Genomic DNA, 22,542 nt, shown 5'->3' with positions numbered 1-22,542 from the left:
TCAAACTAGAAGATAGGAGGATGTAGTGGTACATAATCTCGGAGGTAAAGAGTTCAGGATTTCAATAGCTCTTCCTGAGATGGATTTAGCAGTAGTGCGTTCCTTCTTAAGGTTGACAGTTGTAGCAGAAGTGTAGTGGTGTAGTCTACAGGAAGGAATGCAGAGATCAGATTTCTTTAGCTTGGCCGTTTTGTGCATAGCCCTGGCCTCAATGGGTAGCCATTGACGCATAAGTCATATCAGTGTGATATGGTCAACCTTTTTGGTGCTAGAAACAAATTGTGCTGCAGCATGTAGTACTGCTTTTAATGGGGAAATATATACTTTGGAAAACCACCGAGGAGGGAGTTACAATAGTTGATCCTTGAAAGCAGCAGTGATTGAACAAGAGTCTTGTTCTCGAATGAAGTGCTGAATACTCTAGAGCAGATGCAATTAATAGTGTGCACACCTAGCCCTGGAGTTGATAAGTGACTGTAGATTGAGTCTCTTGTCTAGAATGACTCCTATCAATTTACCACTGTTGACGATGGTAGGTTTGGGATGCTAAGTTCTCCCTCCCAGATTTACAGGCAATGATGAATGAGATAAGGGGATGAGGAGAAATTCTGATTTAAAATGATGAGGTTTTAGGTGATTGCCAGTCATTCAGTCTTGAACAGAATTCAGGGTCGGAGTTAGGAGGGAGATGTCATTGGACGATGAGTCCTTTAGATATATGTGTGTATCATCTGCTGCATATTGATGACATAGGATCCCAGGGGCCTTATTTATGAAGGCCTTGCGGCGCCGGTGCGTCACTTTTTCCCATTTTAAAAGTGGCGCACCGGGGCCGCAAGGCCTTCATAAATAAGGCCCCAGATTTCTTTAGCATGACTCTCCCAGTGGTTCGATGTATAACCTAAAGCAGAAAGAGACCAGAATGGATCCCTGGGGCACCCCTTGTGCTAAGGCAACCTTTTTTGAGAAACTGGTGTCAATTTTTAACCTCTACGATTTGTCTGTTAGTTACAAAGTGAACCATTTGAGGACCACTCCAACAATGAGTGTGTTCAGACGCATCCAATGATTTACTGTAGTGAATGCTGAAAATAGCCAAGAAGGATAAGGAAGGAGGCAGTTGCCTGAATCCAGTGGCGTAGGAAGGGGGGTGCGGTGGGTGCAGGCCGCCCTGGGTGTCATCACTGAGGGGGGTGACAAAATGGCAAAAATATGTGTTTTAAACACATATTTTTGCCATTTTGTCAAGCGGGTGTGACAAGAAATTATCCGCACCTGGTACCACCTGACCTTGCTACGCCACTGCCTGAATCCATGATGCTGAGTGCATTTTCTATCACTTGGAGCAGTGCTGTTTCTCTGCTACAGACTTTCACTCTTTTAACACCCATCAAACATGCACTGTCACTCAACTATCACATGTGCAGTCGGACTTCACATGCACTGTGTGACAAGTGCTAGGTAACAGAGAACAGGACTCAGGATGTAGATTTAGAAATATAAGCAGTTATTTTACCGAGTCTGATAACCTTCACTTCAACTAGCTCAGAAGGGTGAGTGAAACTCTGCTCCACTCACCCATCCGTGGACTAAACCTCCTTCCGAACTGCACTTCTGCTCTCTGAACCGCTTTGACTAATGGTATTGGCCCAAATAAGGTGAAACGGCGCCACTCAGCAGGGGATAATACTGGCTCTATTTTCACCTGAAAGAAAAATGTTATAAACTCGAAGGATCTTGATGAAAACGTCCCAATTGTATTAACATGTTTTAAAATTATTTTAGGACTTTAAGTGAACAGGCCCAGCACTTCCAAACATCATGAAAGTTATCTTAAAGCCTGGAAAAAAGTTAAAGTATTCATTTTCAAAGTTGTAGAAACTTCTTGCACTTCAATGTCACTACCTAGAGAAGAAACAAAAATCGCATTTTACTGGGATGTAAAACTCGATTAGAAATCAATGTGAAGTCTTTTATTTCAAAGTTAGATTTAAGATACTTATGGTGATTGTTATTCACTCGGGCAGAGGTGGGTAGACTGCGTTTACCTTGCAATGTTTTCCCACCATTCTTATTCCTGTCTTGTAGCTCTCCCCGCACCCACCATCACTTGGCGGGTTGACCCCAGTACTGGGGCTGCATATGAGATAGACTGCTCAGCCCCAGGAGAGTACAGAGGCTGCCAGTTCAGACTGTTTCGAGAGGGTACTCTAAAGCCGGTGAGAGTCAAGAAGGTCCCTCACACTGATCACAGTGTGGTCTTCATTGTTGCTAATGTCACTCTGGGCCCTGGAGAGCAGTACCGATGCCAGTACTCAACACGAACATCTGGAAGTCTGAAATACTCCAATATCAGCCGGGCTGTCAATGTCACCCTCGGTAAGTCCAACTCACAAAGGCTACCAGCAATTAGTAAACAAGCATTGGCAAATCAAATAGGTCTAGAAAATGTAGGAGCTGTTGGTGTTGTCAATTTCAATGTCTTCTAGCCATGTTGTATACCAGCACAGCTGCTGTTCAGCATGGTTGTAAGCATGGAAAAGAGTGCCTAGACATGGCCATCGCTGGCCATGTCAGAGGGCTTTTTATCTGGCAGGAGGGGCGGGACAAACGATACAACACAGGGGCTGTACAACCAACACAACACGGGAGGGTGTGGACGGTGGGTGGGTAGAAGGCAATTAACAAAGGCATTTAATATTTGCTAAAACATTCCCCACACTTCGCATACATTTTACCAGCCTTGTGGTTAGCTGTGCCACATTACACCAACTGTACTTCTTGGCCTCTGAATTTAGGCAACACCACACATGATTACGAAATTGTAAACCAATGTTGTACGACAAGCCTGCATCAGCTCCTTTACAACAGATGTCCCATGGAACTACCAGGGTGAATGTGACAGAGTAGGGGCCCATTCTGCCTTTGGCCTGGGGCCTTGCATATTTCAACGGATCAGCTTTTGAAGTAAACATTGAGGATTCCCCAAGAAAACAGACAACATGAACAATGACAGGCGGGGGTAGATGAAACAGGGACAGGGGTGGGTGGGCGAGAAGAAGAACAAATGAATGCGGCGGGGGAGGGAGGTAGAAAAGTGACATGAGGGTGAGTTGAAGGGGAAAAGAGCGAAATGGGCGGGAGATGCGTGGTAGAAGAAAAAAGTAACATTGATGGGGAGCAGGTAGAAGTTAATAAAAGTGACATAGATAGGAATATGGAAGCTGGCCTGAAAATAAAAGTACTCTTATGGAGATCATTAAGACAAATCAAAAAATAATTGGTCCTAAAACGGGAGCAGTGGAAAGACACAAGCACTTGGTCCTTGCTCCAGGGGAGAGCCAAACACAAGAAGAGGACATGGCACATGCATGCCATGACAAATGGAAACAAAGCAAATGAGAGTGATGCTGAAGATTACCAATGGCAAGCTATGAGCAGGCTGTAAGCCCACTGATTGTAAACAACATGTCTTGAAGAGACACCGCATGTGCTTTCTACCCAAAACCTAAAAAGAGGGAAATATATATTTAAAGAAGAAAAAGAACAAGCATTTACAATGCAATGGTTTCGCCTTTGTTAAAGTTTGAGCTTTTGGTATTGCTTTTGACAAATGGTCTTTTCTAACTTCTTTGAATTATGTGTAAAACGTTGATGTGTTTTACTTTACACAGAAATATGGATTGCATTTATAATGCAATTAGATGCAGATGTACAGTGAATTAGAATACAAGTTATTTCATAAAGCATGTTAGCATGTTAGTGAAGCCAGGAGTGTGAGAGAAGACAGGAGAGAGAGGGCAAGAAGGAGAGAGTGTAGATAAAGAGAGAGGGCAAGAGGGAGAGAGATGGAGACTGAGTGCAAGAGAAGAAGTGATAGATATAGAAGTTAAGGAGAGCAGGAGTAAGGAAGAAGAAGGAAGAGAGATCAAAAGGAAGAGAGGGCAGGAGAGAGAGGGAGGGCAGGAAGGAAAAGAGGCAGAAAGGAGAGGGAGGGCAAGAAGGAGTGGGAGGGCAGGAGGGAAGGTAGGAGTGTGTGAGAGAGGGCAGAAAGGAGAGGGCGGCAGGTAGGAGAGGGAGGGCAGGAAGGAGAAGGAGGGCTAGAGGAGGAGAGGACAGGAAGGAGAGAGAACAAGAGAGAGATGGAGGACAAGAAGGTGAAAGAGAGCAGAAGAGAGGTGGAAAGGGAGGGCAGGAGGGAGTAAGAAGGCAGAAAAGAGAGGGATGGTAGAAGAGAGAGAAAGCAAGAAGGAGGGCAGAGGGAATAGAGTGAGAGAAGGCAGCACATGTGATAGACACACATTTGGAAAGGAGCAGGTGAAAAACAATCGAAGTGAGTGTGGACATCACATGCTTAGGGGCGTAGCTATCATAAGCACTGCAGGTAGGGTCACAATGGGGCCCAGGGAGTCGACGAAGCACTGAACTTCAGTTATGCCAATTGGTTACTAAAACTGAGGGTAGGAGGATAATTCTTCTTCTTGAGTTAGGACCCATTGTCTCATTGTCCACTCCACTGTAACTAAGTATCTTCACCTGGCACCAAAGAATATGTGTTGCTAACGTGAAGTCTTCTGCACTGCTGTTTCTATCCTTGGGTGCACGAACATGGCAATGCCAGTTTATACAATGCCTGTAAAGTCACCCGGGTATTTATGCCCGCTAGTACTACTGATGATCATTCCAGGCAGTGCTGGCGAGGTAAACCTGTGGCACCCTACAGAGCATGCTGAAGATGCAAACATGGAACCCCACAGGAGTAGCAAAGAGATGCACAATTTAGGGGTGGGCTTTCTTTATGTACATGGAATGACAGCTAAAAGCAGCCATAAAGACCCGACCCTTGACAAGTCGTCCAATGCAGAATGTTGCCTAAATGACAAAGGACTCCAATGCTTGAAATTCAACATTCATGTGAAAACATTGTCAATTGGAAAAGCAGCGCACAACATCGAACAGAAATCGAGCAGCCTTGCCAATACACTTTTGATAATGATACGTATTGCCAAGTATAAAGAAACAATGCGTTTGCCAGATTTTAAACTTGTAGCCTGCATATTATAAATAGTGTTTTACAATGAGTGCTGCTATTAAGCTCAGGTGGCATGCGGAAGCGTTATTCATTAGCCCTCCAGCATTCTCCCCCACAGCCCCTCTCTCCCCCCCTCCCGACCAGGGCTGGAAGCCACTACTCGTCACGCAATATAACTTGTTTCAAATTAAATTAATGGCGGACATTTCAGGTGGTTGAGGGACCTACTTCTGTTAGTTATTTTTGCACATCTTCTTCTTAATCTCCATACAAGGCACAATTACAACTTTACATTAAAAGCACAAAAACCATGGCACGCTGGAAGAGCTCCTTTACTAGTGTATATTCCTAGGATGGGCTCATTTATTAGGTGTGTGTGGTCTGTTTGGGAAGGAATGGAGGATTCTTCAAGGGCAGGGGCAGGCCTTTAACTAACCCCCTTGTAAGAGAGTAATTTATGTAATGCAGATCACGCTGCTCACAAACTTGCATTTTACGCCCCCTTAGACTTAGCCTCCCTGTTGCATATGTTCCATGGTTGCGAGTGCATTGGCACCACTCCTGTTCCTTTCCGCATTCGACGTAAAGCACTTTTGTGAAAGCGCTACACAAATAACAGATTTTTATTTTAATAAAAACAAAAGGTGCCGTGTGCAACACCTGCTTGTTTTATGGTCATGGGAAGCAGGTGCTCTGTGTGTGTGTGGGACTCTGTGTGTGTGTGTGTGTGTGTGTGTGTGTGTCTGTGTGGGGGGTGGCTCTGTGTGTGTGGCTGTGTGTGTGCCTCTGTGTGTGTGTCTCTGTGTGTGTGGGGGGGCTCTGTGTGCGGGGCTCTGTGTGTGCGTGGCTGTCTGTCTGTGTGTGCGTGGCTGTCTGTCTGTGTGTGCGTGGCTGTCTGTCTGTGTGTGCGTGGCTCTGTCTGTCTGTGTGTGCGTGGCTCTGTCTGTGTGTGCGTGTGTGGCTGTCTGTGTGTGTGCGTGCGTGGCTCTGTCTGTGTGTGCGTGGCTCTGTCTGTGTGTGCGTGGCTCTGTCTGTGTGTGCGTGGCTCTGTCTGTGTGTGCGTGGCTCTGTCTGTGTGTGCGTGGCTCTGTCTGTGTGTGCGTGGCTCTGTCTGTGTGTGTGCGTGGCTCTGTCTGTGTGTGTGCGTGGCTCTGTGTGTGTGCGTGGCTCTGTGTGTGTGCGTGGCTCTGTCTGTGTGTGTGCGTGGCTCTGTCTGTGTGTGTGCGTGGCTCTGTCTGTGTGTGTGCGCGGCTCTGTGTGTGCTCTGTGTCCGCGAATACTCTCTAATGCTCACCTATTGCCATTGTAAATGACAATACCATTTATTTATGTTTAAAAAAAAAAGAAAAAAATGTCATGAGCAATGCCAATAGCTCTACCTTTAATAATGCCGAGACCATTGCATTGTAAATGCTTGTTATTTTTCTAGGGGAAAAACACTCTGCTTTCTCTTTGAGATCTGAAGAGGGCAAGGGAATACAAACACTACAATATCCAGAATAAAAAAGAACTATGTTGCAACAAAACCCGTGGGTCAGCAAAATAACTCAGAAATACACAAGAGGCCGCTTCCGGCGGTGCCATGTCTTTTAAAACCTGATAGACTGAAGAACAAGGACTGAATAATCTCGGCGTCGACTCAACAGCCTGTGATTCTGGGCAAATCACTTCATCTCTCCGTGCCTACAAAAAATGAATGCATCCTTATGTGATGCAACCTGGTGCTCGTGTATAGCGCCCAGATACCTTCGGGCCGAGTTCGCGCTATATAAAAAAAACTATACAAAAAAAATTAAAAATACACACTGGTTTTGTACATGAGACAGAGTGCACTCAGCACAAACACACCAATCACAGTCCTACTAGATTCGAAAACTTGGAAAACGCTTGCTTGAGGACTATCATATTTAGTAGAATTCTCTTTTTGCACTGTATGCTGACAATACATTGCCGAAAAAGTATGAGAGGCTGCGCGCGCTTTTCCTGGGCACAATACAATTGTTATTATTTTTTAAGTGTTCAGTCGTCTTAATGATCACACAGAAATGCACGTTTTCATGACTCAAATGGTGCAACCAAAAAGGAACTGGAAAAAGGAATTCCTTTGGCAAGTATTAGAAATGTACATTTAGCTGTATGGCCTGCCTAAGCCCTGTATTTTCTTGAAAATAACTCGTGTTATTTATATAAAATAAATGTGAGCTGCTTTCGGTCAAATATCATTTTATATAAATAAATGCAACACCTATTTAGTTCTTTTCAACTTACAATAGTAGAATAATAATATTTTGCACTGTCCAATTATGAAGCGCCACCATATGCCAAAGTGTCCCGCAACGTTTAAATATTTAGTGTAACACTATAGTTGTTAAATACTGACCGGTGTCCAGCGAGTCAGCAACATATCTCTGTAGTATTCACTCAACCCCCTGAGATATGTTACTAAGATTCAAGCGCTCGGAGTAGTAATTAGACACCGGGTCTGCAGCAGACACAGCAGCCCACTGAGCTTTCTAGCAGGAATGAAACCCGCGCCCTACTGCTTTTATGCGGGTCTGGGCAACAGGTGCATTAACCTCCCCAGCTGCCCTGGCAGCATGGAAATCTGCTGGTTAGAGCCGCCTTCTATGCACGCCCGAATGCTAAACGACTGACTGGTGTGTTATCATGCCACAAAGAGCAAGAACATTTTTCCTGGGTCATCCTTTTCCGACTTGTCAAATACTTCCCATTACAACTCTACTCCATTTGGAAGCCCAGTAGCTATAATCGTATAAGCTATAATCGCAGTCCCTATATTACTCATTTCTGCACACATTTCACTGTTTCGAAAAAAACACGAATAAATATAATTTTGTTAAAAATACTATGCGCAACGAGAGCCCCAGCATCGCAAAAACATCTAGGGTCATAAAGCGCTTTGAGGCCATTCAAACGGTGTGATTGAGCTATTCAAAGGCAAATAAAATGGACGACTGTTGACAAAAATGCACGCAATGCATGCATTATAAAGGTTAACAAAGCCCTTTGGAGTGCTGGTGATAGTTAAGCCCACTTGTCGTGGTTTATTATCACGTCAGCAGGAACAAGACATGACGTCATTGGGCAATACGCAGCTGCTGGTTACGAACCAACTACATATTGAATGGCTGGATGTCACCAGAACATTGGGGCCCATAATAAAGAGCTGTCTGTTGTGTATTGGCTCTCTTTAACCGTCACCCAATCCGTATGTGATACCAGAGGCGCCTATTCTCGACTGAAACCGGGGCTGGGGAGGCTATGGGTGCCATAATACAGCGCCTACATGGCCAAGGCGCTTGGGCATAAATTACAAGTTCGCGCCCAAGAAGATGTCTTTGCTACACACTGGCGGCTGTAAAATTGAAATAAGATCGAAGCATGTCAGATTTATAGTCGGGTTTCCTAAATCTTGCTTTTTGCTGTATCTTTAAAGAAATATGTTCACAACGTGTTTATATGGTTATTTCCGAACAGTAACGGATAAGTACGGCGCATGTTTGTGAACACCAACAGCCAGGCCCGCAGCAAGGATGCCCGGGGCGTCCCCGAGGCGACAGGCGCCGACATGGTAACGAGGCGCTATCTGCCTTAAAATACATGGATATGATCGGGTTATTCTCGCTCCAGAGGAGGGTGGGGGCAGCCCCCACCCGAGCCTCCTCTGAATGTGATAGACCCAGAGACTGGGACACGGACAGCGGGAGGGGGGCGGGCGGGCAGGCACACGGACAGCGGGAGGGGGGCGGGCAGGCACATGGACAGCGGGAGGGGGGAATAGAGTAACAGAGAGTTGCATACTTCTGACTCTGTCAACCACAAAGGTCTACTATAGGATGGCAACGGTAACCGTGTGCCAACGCGCCATGAGAAACATGCATTGCTTAGGGAGGAGAGATGGACAGCAAATACTGCAAAAATCAGCCATCCTCTCATCCCAGCGAGCCCTCCCTTCAGTGCAGGCCTAGATGCCAAGTCTCCCATTACATCGACATGTTTTGCTTTGTAGCTAGCAGCAGTTAAAACAATGGGCGTTTAGAAACACTCTTTTTGAGATACACAGAAAGACTTGACGGAATGCAAGATACGCTTGACACGCAGGACCCTTAGGCAGCTGTTCGTCAACGCCCCACCCCCTCCCCCATAAGTCGGCGTTTCCTCGTGCAATTGGTTTAAGGTTTCGTGAATAGATGCAGCATGCTACGATACGCAAAATAAAGTAAACCTGCTCTTTTTCCTTCTACGTTTTTAAATACAGATCTCGCTTTCGCTTCAGTCGATTCCGTAGCTTCCCACACCAAGGTTCAAGAACCAAACGTGCGCTAAAAGGAGGCGGTGGCACCAGCGACTGCTGACGGTCGTGCACAAAGATAAGCTACACCTGCTGCGCGGGACCTAATTATATCGTTTACTCTTTTAAGAAACAAGCGCAATCCACCTCTTTAAAAACCCGAATAGTGCGACATGCACAACGACAACAGCTAGTAACTAGGGTGTATGCCTTCTAAGACTCCAACATAAACAAGTCTTGGCAAAACCAATGAATCTGACGTTGGCGGACAGCCGTTTTGTTTTATCAATGCTCATTTTATTTTGCCAAGGTTTTTACAAATCTATATTGCCGAGGGAGCTACCGGGCCCTCGTCAATCTAAAACAAAAACAACAAGAAACAACGGCACAAACAGGGGGGCAGAGGCTTACCTAAAAGCCTCGGTAGCTGCTCAGAAAACACAGCGTCCTGTAGGGATTTGGGGGCGTGCTCTCCCCTTCCCATTGGCTGGAAGGTAAAATTCCAGCCAATGGGAAGAGGAGAGGGCGGGACTTAAAAAAAGACCCGGAAACGCCCCCGAATCGCGTCTAGGCGGGCCCTCAACTCAGTGACGCTCCTCTCCTCCAATGGCTGGCCAGCATTTACGAGGCCAGCCAATTGAGAAGAGGGGCGTGTTAAGGCCCCCTACTAACAACAAAAGATTTCGGCTCCGCCCACCCACTGCTTACGCAGTGGGACGGTAGCCGAAACCTAAAAACTGCAATTCTAAAAACATGTCAAAAAGTCCATGGCCATCAATTGACCAAAATGCCTAGGGCAGCACAAGTGACATCACATACCATTTGACCTCACAGTAAGTGACATAATATGACCCCGTACCCTGATTTATTTTCCAGAAAGGCATGTCACATGACCTAACATCAAAACATTTCAGGATTTGCGTTAGATAGTATCACAAAGTTGTGCTATGCACTGCTTTGCATTATTTTGTATCAAAAGGGTGTTCCATCGATAGTGCATAGGGGTTTCCATGCAACCACCCATTGGTATTGAGACAAATCCCTACTTACAAAATTGGTAGACAGGAATTTGTGCCAAAATCTATGCCTCCTTGAGGCAGGCGTAACGAGGAGAGATGTTTTCTTTTCTTCTTGTTTTTCAGCTTTGTACATGTGCTGTATTGTACAGTAAACATACAAAGCAGAAACCCCTTAAAGCACAGTTGTTGTACTGGAAGGGACCCCCATGCAAAACCTATGCTTCAGAGAATACACCTACCGTGCACTCTGGCACAAGGGTATGTGCATTGGCACATAGTGCCAAAATTGCGCCAGCACACGGGGAGAGAATAAATGTGCCATATCTTTGTTAGATATGACACATTTTTCTATCTCCCTTTGACACAAGGCAGCATAGCAACTTTGGTGCATCGCTGCGTCACATCAAAGAACAGTAAATCTAGGCCTCAATCTCACATTTTCTTACACACTACCTGTCACTTGACTCCTATTCACTTCTATTCGCATACACATGCATTCACAAACAGAAAAATGTTCTCACACATACACACGTTCTCTCTCATTTAAACATGCTCTTATTAGCAAGCACCCTTACAACATACATTTGAAACCACCTTTACTTACTACCCTAGGTCCTAAGTGCGCTACACTAATAGTGAATATTAGAATATTATTCACTATTTGGAGAATGTAAAACAAGGCGAGAATAAGGAATGTGGAGCCCCTGTGAGTTCTTGGAACTGATTCTGCCACCCTTGAGGCCAGGGGAGGCAAAGGCAGTGCCAGTTGTCACATGGGAAAAGCCAAGGGTCGTAGCTGCGACCCCCAGAGAACCCTAAATTATATCCATGAAAAGATCTGGCTTGCATTTTGACTCGTAAAATATTTTAGCATAGTCTGCTTCAGGGAAAAACTAAATAAAGTAAGCATTGGCAAAGCAAATCTAGGCTTTGGGATCTATTTGTATTGCCAGTGCCTTTTGGTGAAGGTGGACAGCATAAGCAAGATGGTATACTATATGGCTTAAGGTAAAAAACAAATCAAAAAAAGGCGTGATGACACAGTCCCCCACGTCATATCGTGGGGCGTGCAAGCATCACCATGCATGCGTGCCTGGGAAATGGCCCAGGTGCCATTTCTATTACGTACCATTCTGAAATAGATTGATAAATAACAAAAATATGAAATTGAAGTAGCACTAAAGCACTTTTTAAAGGCAGAGGGACCAGCCACAATTTGCTTCCTGGCCCTCTAAATAAACAAAGTATCCAGTAGCTTGAGGACCAAGCGGGTGGCAGAGGGAGTGAGAACCAATGTGGAGCACGTGGGGGTGGGAAGCAAAGCAGAGTAGGTTGGGTGGAAGAGAAAAGCAGCACATGAGGTAAAACAACATTCGGGTGAGGGGAGAAGCCCACAATGGAAAAAGCAACATGGAGCACGAGGAAGTTTGGCGAGGGGAAGAACTTTGTAGCACACAAGGGAGACTGCAGCATGGGGGACAGGTATCTTGAACGGCAGAAGCACAAACGAGAAAACGCAAAAACACATGCACTCTTATGCAGTGCTAAACCAAAAAGAAAACCAGCAGTTCCTTAATAGTGAGCTGTGGAAGAATACAAGCCAGACACTCAGAGAAATGGGAAAGAAAGTGCCTATGCTCCAGGGGAGTGACTAACACAAGATGCACGATCTGGGACAAGGAAAACCATCAAATATGAAGCAAGTAAATGAGGGGGGTGGCAGTAAAGCCAATCAATGGCAAGCAGTGGGTGGGCTGTACCTTCCTGTAAGCTCTTGGTAAGCTCACAATAGATCTTTTGCAACCATGCAGCTGTGCTGTCAGATGGGCTCTCCCTAAAAATGACCACATTCCGATAAACATTTTTAACGTGATGATTCATCGTTCTTTTGAGATGTAAAATAGTCCCCCATACATTTCACTGTAAGTAGTCCATAGCATTTGTAATAATACACCAAACAGCCAATAGCATGAGATGAGAGAGAAATACTCCTCTAGGTGGAGCCAAAGACCCTCTCCTAGTACAGTTTAATACATTAGGTTTTTCGGAAAGCTGCACTGTCAAACCAGATCTAAAAAAGAGCATGTAACAATTTAGGGTGATAGTAGTTTCTTTTCTATTTCTGTTATAAACCTAAATACCGGAGGGGGCATGGATGAGAGGCAGTAGAATACTCTATTTACTTTGAAAGGCCAGCAGGGCAGAGTCAATCATTTGTCATGCAGGGTCTTACAGAGAAACCGGCATGTTGGCACTTGTACCGTTTTTCCAGGATACTAGTCAAATTTGTCTTATTTAGTGTGTTCACCAGTTATTCTTCACATTTTCTTTTTCTGTCCTTCTGTTGACTTGCAGAGCAGTACCCCAAGCCCAGTATATCCTTGATCCCAAGAAACCCTATTCTGAATGGTGGATCTGCGACTATCTGCTGCCAGGGGCTTTGGCATAACATGGTGTTTGCGCTCTATAAGGGCCAAACGTTAATCGGAGAGCAGGAGCCCAAGGACCAGTTACCGATCGTCAAGTTTCCTCTACAGAATGTGGGCCCTTTGCATAGAGGACTCTACAACTGCTTCTATTACAGAAGGGATGGAAATGGCTTGTGGTCAGAAGCCAGTGATGTTCTACAATTGAGAGTAACAGGTACACAGAGACACTTACTATTTCTTTATTTTGGAGTTTTACACAGTGTGGACTCGATCTAATGTGTATCATCGCACTTTACTGTGGACCAGTCACATTACATATTTGTATTTATTTATAAAGTTTTGTATAGTGCGAACATGATCCTAGAGGGTATCGGAGCGCTTTACACTAGATGTAACAACCTTTTGTTTGAGCCAATTTGTGTAGAGTTTCTGTGTCTCTCTATTACTGCCTTGCTCTCTGTTGGGTAGCCTACATGGTAAAGACCACATAGTTAGGAGTGGGAAAGATTAATATTTCCGCATGTAGACATCCAGACATATGGTTAACTTTACAAAGCAGAATGCCTATTGTTACGGAGCCACGGTCAGTCCTCCCAGGCTCAAGTGCTGCCCCCATTTCTGGGAGCAAAGTGATTTAGTTAGTTAAGGATGAGCAGAGGCAACGTATAATTAAATTTCACAGTTTCAAGGTTTCTACTTTTCGACATGTCCATCGCCATCTTGTCATATTTTTCTGGTGTTATTAGGACTTCCATGTTGTATTTTGCTGATGAAACAAAAGTCTGCGGCTTCATGTGTTTAGGGTCTGTGGTGTATAGCCGTTCTCAGTTGGTGGAACGATTTGTCTGGTTAATTCCTATAACAACTGAGACTCCTCCAAGCTAACTAGTTACGTGACCCCTCAGTTGTTGCCATTCAACTTCTTAGAGGGACAAGTAGTGCTCAGCCATTTGAGATTGAGCAATAACAGGTCTGTTACACCCTTAAAAGTATGGGGCTCCATGCATGCCTGGCTGTGTGCTGCATGTAGTTGTCTGTGATCTCCCACGGCGTTCCGTGTGCACCACCTTGGGCACCGACTTGTGCGGCTGGGTAGGCCCTTGCCTTCCCAGAGGTGCTGGTTTCCCTGCTGGCCCCTGCAGACTTTGGTCTCCAATATGGGGAAAAGTGTGCTGCTGTGACCCCCCATGCAAAAGAGAGTACCCCCCTTCTGGTGTCCATGCAATTTGGCCACTAAAGTAAACAAAAAAGTGACAAATTAAATACTTGAGATAATCTCAGCCACTGGTAATTACTCAGGCCACATACCAGTCCATCATTAATTTGCAAACCATGCCACCTCAATTTGGACCCAGCCATCTGCAAATTAGTCTTGACCCTGCTCCAATGGGAACAGTCCAGCCCGACCTGCCAGGCCAGGACATGGGCGTAGGAGCAAAAGACAAATTGAACGATGAAGTAGCTAGTTCCCTCTGAAGTTTCTATCAGGATAGCTGCCATTCAGAAACCCCAGTTTTATCTGGTAAAGCAAATGATTAGAGGTCTTGGGGCTGAAATAATCTCAGCCTATTCTCAGACTTTAAATGGGTAAGAAGCCCAGCTCGCTGGTGGTGTGGAGCCAGGCATCGAATGTGTTTGCTTAGTGGGCCACTTTTGTTAAGCAGAACTGGTGCTGTGGGATGAACCTAATGCTGGATTAAGGTGCCCAATGACAACTTTCATCAGACCCCAGAAAAGGTGTTGGTTGATATAGACAGGAGGACAGTGGCCTTGAAAGTCCTAATCTGCTAAGGAGTGTGTAACAACTCAACTGCCGGATCAACTAGCCCTGAAAATGAATGGTGCTGGAGCATTGGCCACATACCTGGCCAGTGCTGGGAGATGTGAGGACTAAGCCCATGTCCTACTGTGATGAGTAGGAGGGCCATTGTGGTATGCACAGAAGCCTGGGGCAAGGGCCCAGGTGGAGCTGCTGCAGTTGCAAATCCTGGTGGTAGTAGCAAATATTCAAATGAGAACTTTGAAGGCTGAAGAGGAGAAGGGTTCCATGTGAACAGCAGTTGAACATGGGTCAGTTTTCCTAGAAGATGGGCAAATGCCGTTCGGAAGGGACGGTCAATGGCCTCCAATGCCATCAGCTGACCGAAAGGGAGATTGGTTCAGATCCCTGATCCTGGAGTGGCAGTGATGGGCGCCCTCGTGGCGTCCAGTGTGGTAACACAAACAATCCCAAATAAGCTTGTGGGAACCCTGGGGGAGAGCTCTCTTTTCTATGTGAAGGGCAGCACACCCTGGAATGGATTCACCCCATGAGAGGGGCCTGAGCATTGGAAAGCGATTTGGTTATGGTGGCAGCCAGTGAATAATCTCGCTGGTCTCCAGGGGAGATACTGTAAATATTGTACTGTAAATATTGTGCTGGCCCATACTCATATCTGCTGCAGGTCTCCAAAGTGAACAGCCTCTGGCATGTTGGAACAATGTAGATAAGGGAGTTCGGCAAGTCAGATCCATAACTTCGAGATAAGAATTGGGTCTAAGGACTGGGCCGGTTGGTTTGGGGTGCTAAGCGAGGCTGGAAAAAGTGTCGCCCTCTGCGGCGACGGCGACTTTGGCCATGAGCTGGGCCCTTCCTGTGGATTTCCCCAGCTGCAGTGGTCGTCTCTTCCCGTGCCCCTACCTGGGGTGTATGGTCGGTGTTCTGCCTTGGCTGGTGCCCACGAGCTGACAAATGTTGCAGACCAGGGAAATCAAACTGTTTAATTAAATCAAAGTATTACGAAGGCCCAAGGCGATGTTGGCGCAATGTGATTTCTGCCCAGTGCTCTGAATGTTGAAGTGAAGAAATTCAATGAAACATGGCTAAACTGCGGGTGTAACTATGACACTCTTAAGGCTATCTGATATGTGATTCATGTTCCTGCAAGCTTTAAGCATCGCTATACTCCAGAACAATAGTTGTGTTGTTGAAAGCAAGTCTGATTTGACGCTGATGGGCAGCATTAACAACCCAGAGTGAGCCTCTGTATGTTGGTCCAACAATAACCAAATGCCTTGTCATTTATTAGTGACGCGCATAAATGGATGAATGAGATCCCCACTGTCCCTAGCTACTATCTAGCTAAACCATAGCCAAGGGAATGGGCTTAGCACAATCAGTGGGGAAAGCAGATCCTGTTGAGTGTGACTCTAGCCTGGCATTCTGAACAGATATGAGAGGTGTAGGATAAGTGGGAGGCCCTCAGGCTGGCAGTGAAATGCCACTGCTTTCATAGTTTTGTTACCTAAGTGGTGAGGCGGGGGAGGCAAACCCTGTGGGGCTCTTGTTTCGCGCACCAAGCGCCCGGCTCCTTCAAGGTGCAACCCACTCCAGGGACAGTGGCAGGTAGGGAATTTGACTGGGGCAGTACACCTGTCAAACAATAACGCAGGTGTCCTGAGGTGAGCTCAGGTAAGACAAAAATATACTGCATAGCATAAGGGCAAAAGGCTAAAGCTCAGTTGATCTCAATTTTCAGTCTGAATACAGACCTTGAGAGCAGGGTCTCACGATCCTGCTGACTTTTCGGGTTTAAAGTAGGAGAGTCCAGAAAAGTTACCACATGGATGGCTTATGATGGGGGCGTGGCCGGTCCAGCTAAGATGGCGGACGTCTCTCTGTGAGGCTCTGGCTGCCGGCCGGTAACCGCGGCCCTAACTACCCCTTACCTGTGTCCTCCCAAGCCCTGAAGGTAGCCAAATGTGCCCGGAAACAGCTGGGAGCATTCCTGTGTACTCGGTGCCCTGACACACGACGCGATGGAGCCGGGCGCGCTCAATCCGTGTCCTCTACGGGTGTCCTCCTCAAAATGGCGGACCCGCGGCGGAGCGCCGCGCAACTCTAGCGGCTCGCCCTCGCCGGCTCGGGGGGAGCAACCGTGCTTTCGGCGGAGAGCGACTGCCTGACCGCACCGGCCAGACTGCTGACGAGAGGCCCAGCGGCACCGCGACGAGACGCCTCCGCAGCACGGGGGGATCCCCCTCGCCCCCCTTCTTCTGGACCGGCCCGATCGCCGGGTGAAGGCGCCCCCGATCTGTGGCCTACACACACGCGAGGCCTTTGTCCGAGCCTCGATTCAGCACCACACAGAGGCTTGCGCTGCAGGAGCGGATTCCGCCTGGAGAACAGAGAAGACCACGCTTGGACTGGTGCCCGGCGCCGCGGAGGACACGCGCCCCAATCCTCAGGTGAGGCAGTGCTGGCGGCCTGAGCCCGGCGGCCCCGGGTCGGTGAGCCACGGAGTGTGGGGCCGGGCTGTGAGAGGGTCGGTGGTTACCGCTGTAGGCTCCGCGATGCCCTCAAAGTGAACTGATAGCACTGGGCCCTGGAGGTTGGATACGCTGTCAGAGGCGTCTTGGGAGACACATATGCGACAAAGTTGTAGCGCATGGAAGCACCTGGGCCGGAACCCCCCCCGGGGACGGAGGGGCTGCAGGGGAGCGGGACGAACTGAGCGACACGGACGCGGAGCTGCCGTCCAGCGCTGGGGACCTGCTGCCACGGGGCCCCGAGTCTAACGGGGTGACCCTGGGTGCGGGTGGCTGAAGTTGAAGATGCAGACACGACACCCGGGGTGCATGTCTGGGGATTTCTAATGACCGATGCCGCCCGCCCCCCCCCCGCTCGCAACTGGTGAGGTCCCGAAAGCCAGAGGCGCGAGACGTGGACTACGGTCAGGAGGGGTGCCTGACCGCCCCCGGCCCAGATCGCCGCTGCGACACTCACCGCCATCTTGGTTGTAGCTGCGGGCCTGGTCCCTCGCGTGACAAAACCAACAAGACGCCACTGCGGCTCTTCCTGACGAGGAAACCGTCGCGGGCTACAGGAGGCCACCGACGTCCAGAAGACGCGACGAGAGGTTGCTCCCCCAGCATGGGTCGCCCACAGAAGACGCCTTCCCAGACCCCAGCCGTCACAAAGCCACGGGACGACCCCGCCAGAGAAGACGCTATGTCCAGGAAATTGGACCAAGTCTTAGCGGCCATAGAACACTCCAGAGTGGCGATGAAACAAAAGTTTGACACCCTGGCCACAGACTTCAATCTCTTGCGGGATGACCATAGGAAACTTGCTGAAAAGGTGCACCAGAGCGCAGCGACGATACAAACTATGGATCCACCAGTCCAACAACAACACCAGACCCTGAAAGACCTCCAGGCCCGGATCCAGACGCTAGAGCATAAGACGGATGATTTGGAAGGGCGCTCCCGTAGGAGCAACATCCGCATCATGAACTTACCGGAGGGAGGGGACCCGGTCAAGTACATTACGGACTGGATCCCAACATTCACGCCCGCCGCGGACCTGACTCCCCACTTCTCCATCCAACGGGCGCACCGAGTGCCAGCGAGGAGATCAAAACTGGGCCTCCCTCCCAGACCCTTCTTGCTGAAACTGCTGCACTTTCGGGATCGGGATGCCATTCTCCGTGCGGCTAGGGTGCATGGCCACCTACAAGTGGAAGACAAACAAGTGATGCTGTTCCCCGTTTATTCCCAGGCAGGACAGAGAGCCACCTTCCAGACAGTTAAGCGCACCCTGCGCCAACAGAATGTTCAATATGCCCTTCTGTTTCCGGCCCATTTTAGGATTATCCACGATGGGAACACACACTTCTTCTCCGACCCAAAAGAAGCGGACGCCTGGATTGAACAACATCTCCCCCGCCGATCCAACGCCTCACCCACTCGTAACAGACCAGCGGTTCGCAGCGGGAGACGACAGCCCCGCAAAATCACTCTGACACAGCTGGAGGTGCGATTCAGTCCATCCGGAACAGGCTCCCCGGATTCAAATCATCGCTGAACGCAAAAAGGCGCTACGTGCGGTGGCCGCCCTGGACCCCGAGAGGCGAGGGTCTGACGCAGAGGAGGGCCCACATCTCTTCAGATCGGAGGACGAGTGCAGCGACGCACCTGCGTCCTGGGAGGGTTCTGTGTCACCCCCCCATAGTGACTCCTCAGACAGCTGACACCCTGATGTGATGCGACGCCAGATAGCACTGGACAAACAGCGAGGGCGATGAGATCCGACACCAGAACACAAACTGCCGCGGTACTACTCCGCTTGCTACGGGCCATGGCATGATGTCTGCCGGTTCGCGTCGCAGAGCCTACGATGACCAGCGACACCTTTCCCCAGCTGACGCGAAGCCCAGATGCTCCGCCAAACGAGGACACTTCACTGATGTATTCAAAGGCCGCCAAGCCGCACCGGCAGCGCCCGGAGGAATGTCCCTCCACAACCCCACGATTCTAAAGTTATCATGCAAACCAGTTTGGACGTGTTGCTTCGCGCAACCGGTCCCCGTTGTTGGGAAAGTATCCCGCAGTTACAGTTTTTTATCCCCTTTTGCATCCTCCCTTTTCTACTCATCCCGAGCGAGCGGGTGGCGGATGGTGGGCGCAACATGGGCCTTCTGGGGGCGGGCTGGGGTGGCGGGGTGGAGATGTGGACACATCTGGGGCAGGGGGTGTGACCACATGGACTCCACATGACGCACAAACTATCCAACGCGGATTACAAGTTCCTCACGCTTAATGTCAGGGGCATGCACGTGGCCAGTAAACGGTATTCGATTTACACCTATATCAAACGGCAACAGGCTCAAGTGGCCCTCCTACAGTAGACACACTTGTCAGCGCAGGAAGCGGACCGATTGCGTAAAAAATGGCGAGGCACGATCTGCGCCACTGGGTACTCCGCATTCGCCAGAGGCACGCTCATATGGATAAGGCCGGCGGTGCCTTTCAAAGAACACACCAGAATCATTGACCAGGAGGGGCGCTACGCCATTCTCACAGGCCAACTTGAGGACCAGCCATTACTTATAGGTTGTGTGTACGCCCCCAACACTGACCAAGATCAATACTGGGACACCCTCACTGGCATTTTGGCCCACCACACTGGAACACCATGGCTCCTGGGGGGGATTACAATTGTGCTTTAGACTTACACCTGGATAGGTCACATCCCCCACCACTCCACTCGCCAGCCCACAAACAAACAGGACGTTTCCGCCGGAGGCTTGATCACTGGTCCCTGGTGGACGCATGGAGAGCGCTGAACCAAACCGAGCGGCTGTACTCCTTCCATTCCATCCCGCATGACCTGCGAGTGAGGCTAGATAGAATCCTATGCACTGCAGACCTGATACCTAAGATAAGGCATGCAGATTATATGGGGCGAAAACTATCAGATCATGACGCGCACACTGCGGTCCTGCGCTGGCGGCCACCTCACCACCCGGTCCCTACATGGAAGCTACCCCAGGAGTGTCTCACTGACCAGGCCTTTCGCCATGCCCACAGCGCATACATCAGGGAACACTTCCTACACAATGCTGGCTCGGCCTCTTCCCGGGCCGTTGAATGGGACGCATACAAAGTTAGCGCCAGTGGAAATTGCATTCAGCAGGTAGTGGGGGTGCGGCGCACACTAGAGCGAGCGCGAGCACTGGACGAGTCAGAGAAAGCACTGGCGTATCTCTCCCAGGGCATGGATCAGGGAAGGGCTACCATAGCGCAACTCTCAATGGCGAAGCTCGCACACGCAGAGGCCATGAGGGACTTACACAAATACAACTTCCGCGCCTATGCGACTGGGACACACAGGGAGGGCAACAGAATGGGCGCACTCCTAGCTTGGTTGCTTAAACAGGATACAACGACCCGCCCCATCACCGAACTCATGGACCCACACGGACACCTTCACCACTCCCAACCGGATATTTTACGTATATTCCACGACTATTACGCCATGAAATATCGCGCCCGACGCTGACATCACCACACGACTTGCCACAGTTCCTAAGTCCAAAAAACACAGTTGATGGACAGAATGTAGAACAATGTCATACATTCACCCCAGTACAAAGATCTGGGCCTAAATCCATCGTTTTTTTGCACTCCACACCATCCTGGGTTAGACACTGGCTATATGCAAATCAGCTCTGACCCTGTGCCTCATGGGAACAGTCCAGTCCGAACTACCAAGCCATGTCTTTCCCAGACCGGAATCAAGCATCCAAGGACCGGTTTCTGGCTATCAGCCTTCATCAGCCTGGATAGCTTGACTCCAGTGGTGTGGAGCCAGCCCACTCGGGGTGAAAATTGCAAAAAACACAGTTGATGGACAGAATGTAGAACAATGTCATACATTCACCCCAGTACAAAGATCTGGGCCTAAATCCATCGTTTTTTGCACTCCACACCACCCTGGGTTAGACACTGGCTATAGGCAAATCAGCTCTGACCCTGTGCCTCATGGGAACAGTCCAGTCCAAACTACCAAGCCATGTCTTTCCCAGACCGGAATCAAGCATCCAAGGACCGGTTTCTGGCTATCAGCCTTCATCAGCCTGGATAGCTTGACTCCAGTGGTGTGGAGAGCCTGGGACTCACGTCTGAGCATACCCAGCCCACTCGGGGTGAAAATTGCAAAAAACACAGTTGATGGACAGAATGTAGAACAATGTCATACATTCACCCCAGTACAAGGATCTGGGCCTAAATCCATCGTTTTTTTGCACTCCACACCACCCTGGGTTAGACACTGGCTATATGCAAATCAGCTCTGACCCTGTGCCTCATGGGAACAGTCCAGTCCGAACTACCAAGCCATGTCTTTCCCAGACCGGAATCAAGCATCCAAGGACCGGTTTCTGGCTATCTGCCTTCATCAGCCTGGATAGCTTGACTCCAGTGGTGTGGAGAGCCTGGGACTCACGTCTGAGCATACCCAGCCCACTCGGGGTGAAAATTGCAAAAAACACAGTTGATGGACGGAATGTAGAACAATGTCATACATTCACCCCAGTACAAAGATCTGGGCCTAAATCCATCGTTTTTTTGCACTCTACACCACCCTAGGTTAGACACTGGCTATATGCAAATATGCTCTGACGATGTGCCTCATGGGAACAGTCCAGTCTGAACTACCAAGCCATGTCTTTCCCAGACCGGAATCAAGCATCCAAGGACCGGTTTCTGGCTATCAACCATCACACATGCCGGTAATATCTCAGGCAGACAGGAAGGACCTGGACGGTAAAATCACACCCTCCGACATTAAGCACGCCATAAACTCGCTAGCAAAGAAAAAGGCGCCCGGTATGGATGGCTTCCCCCTGGAATACCTCAAAACATTCACGACTGAAATAACACCTCACCTGGCGGCCTCGTTCCGCGAATCGCTGATTGTGACGTTCCCAAAGCCGCACAGAGACCCCACACTTCCAGCCTCTTATAGGCCGATCACATTACTCAACGGGACTGTAAGCTCCTGGGGAAAATACTAGCCGTACGCTATAGCCAAATCCTTCCGACGCTGGTACATCCCGACCAGTGTGGCTTTGTGCCCCGACGCAACACCTCCCATAACGTACGTCGGCTGTTTCATATACAACACGAAGTTACTGACCGATTCTCGTGTGCGGCCTGCTAATCTTCGATCTGGAAAAGGCATTCGACACTCTGACTTGGCCCCACCTATTCGCAGTCCTGCGGGAAATCCAGATAGGCCCCACGCTACTGGCATACACCCATCTCCTGTTCAGAGACCTTGTCTCCAGAATAAAGGTCGGGAAACTGATATCAACCTCGTTTCCGGTGGAGAGAGGGACCAGGCAAGGGTGCCCTCTCTTCCCCCTTTTATTCGCGCTGGTGGTGGATCCCCTGGCTATTCGGCTGCGTCGGGGGGGGGAGGGATGG

At 48.8% G+C, this 22,542-nt stretch overlaps 1 protein-coding gene and 1 pseudogene across 1 annotated transcript in view; both read left to right on the top strand.

Moving 5' to 3' along the window:
- LOC144770470 (T-cell-interacting, activating receptor on myeloid cells protein 1-like) overlaps positions 1-22,542 on the top strand; it is a 78,340-nt gene that overhangs the window by 4,705 nt on the left and 51,093 nt on the right. Inside the window, exons 3-4 of the mRNA XM_078654995.1 lie at positions 2,089-2,379; positions 12,719-13,006. Of these exons, the coding sequence (XP_078511121.1) occupies positions 2,089-2,379; positions 12,719-13,006 (579 nt within the window). The remainder of the gene's footprint in view (positions 1-2,088; positions 2,380-12,718; positions 13,007-22,542) is intronic.
- Positions 15,266-16,422, top strand: LOC144771095 (28S ribosomal RNA; annotated as a pseudogene).

The sequence above is a fragment of the Lissotriton helveticus genome, chromosome 7, assembly GCF_964261635.1.
Source record: "Lissotriton helveticus chromosome 7, aLisHel1.1, whole genome shotgun sequence".
NCBI classification, from domain to species: Eukaryota; Metazoa; Chordata; class Amphibia; order Caudata; family Salamandridae; genus Lissotriton; species Lissotriton helveticus.
The sequence above is the reverse complement of the archived record's forward strand: the minus strand, read 5'-3'. Positions and strand labels throughout refer to the sequence as shown.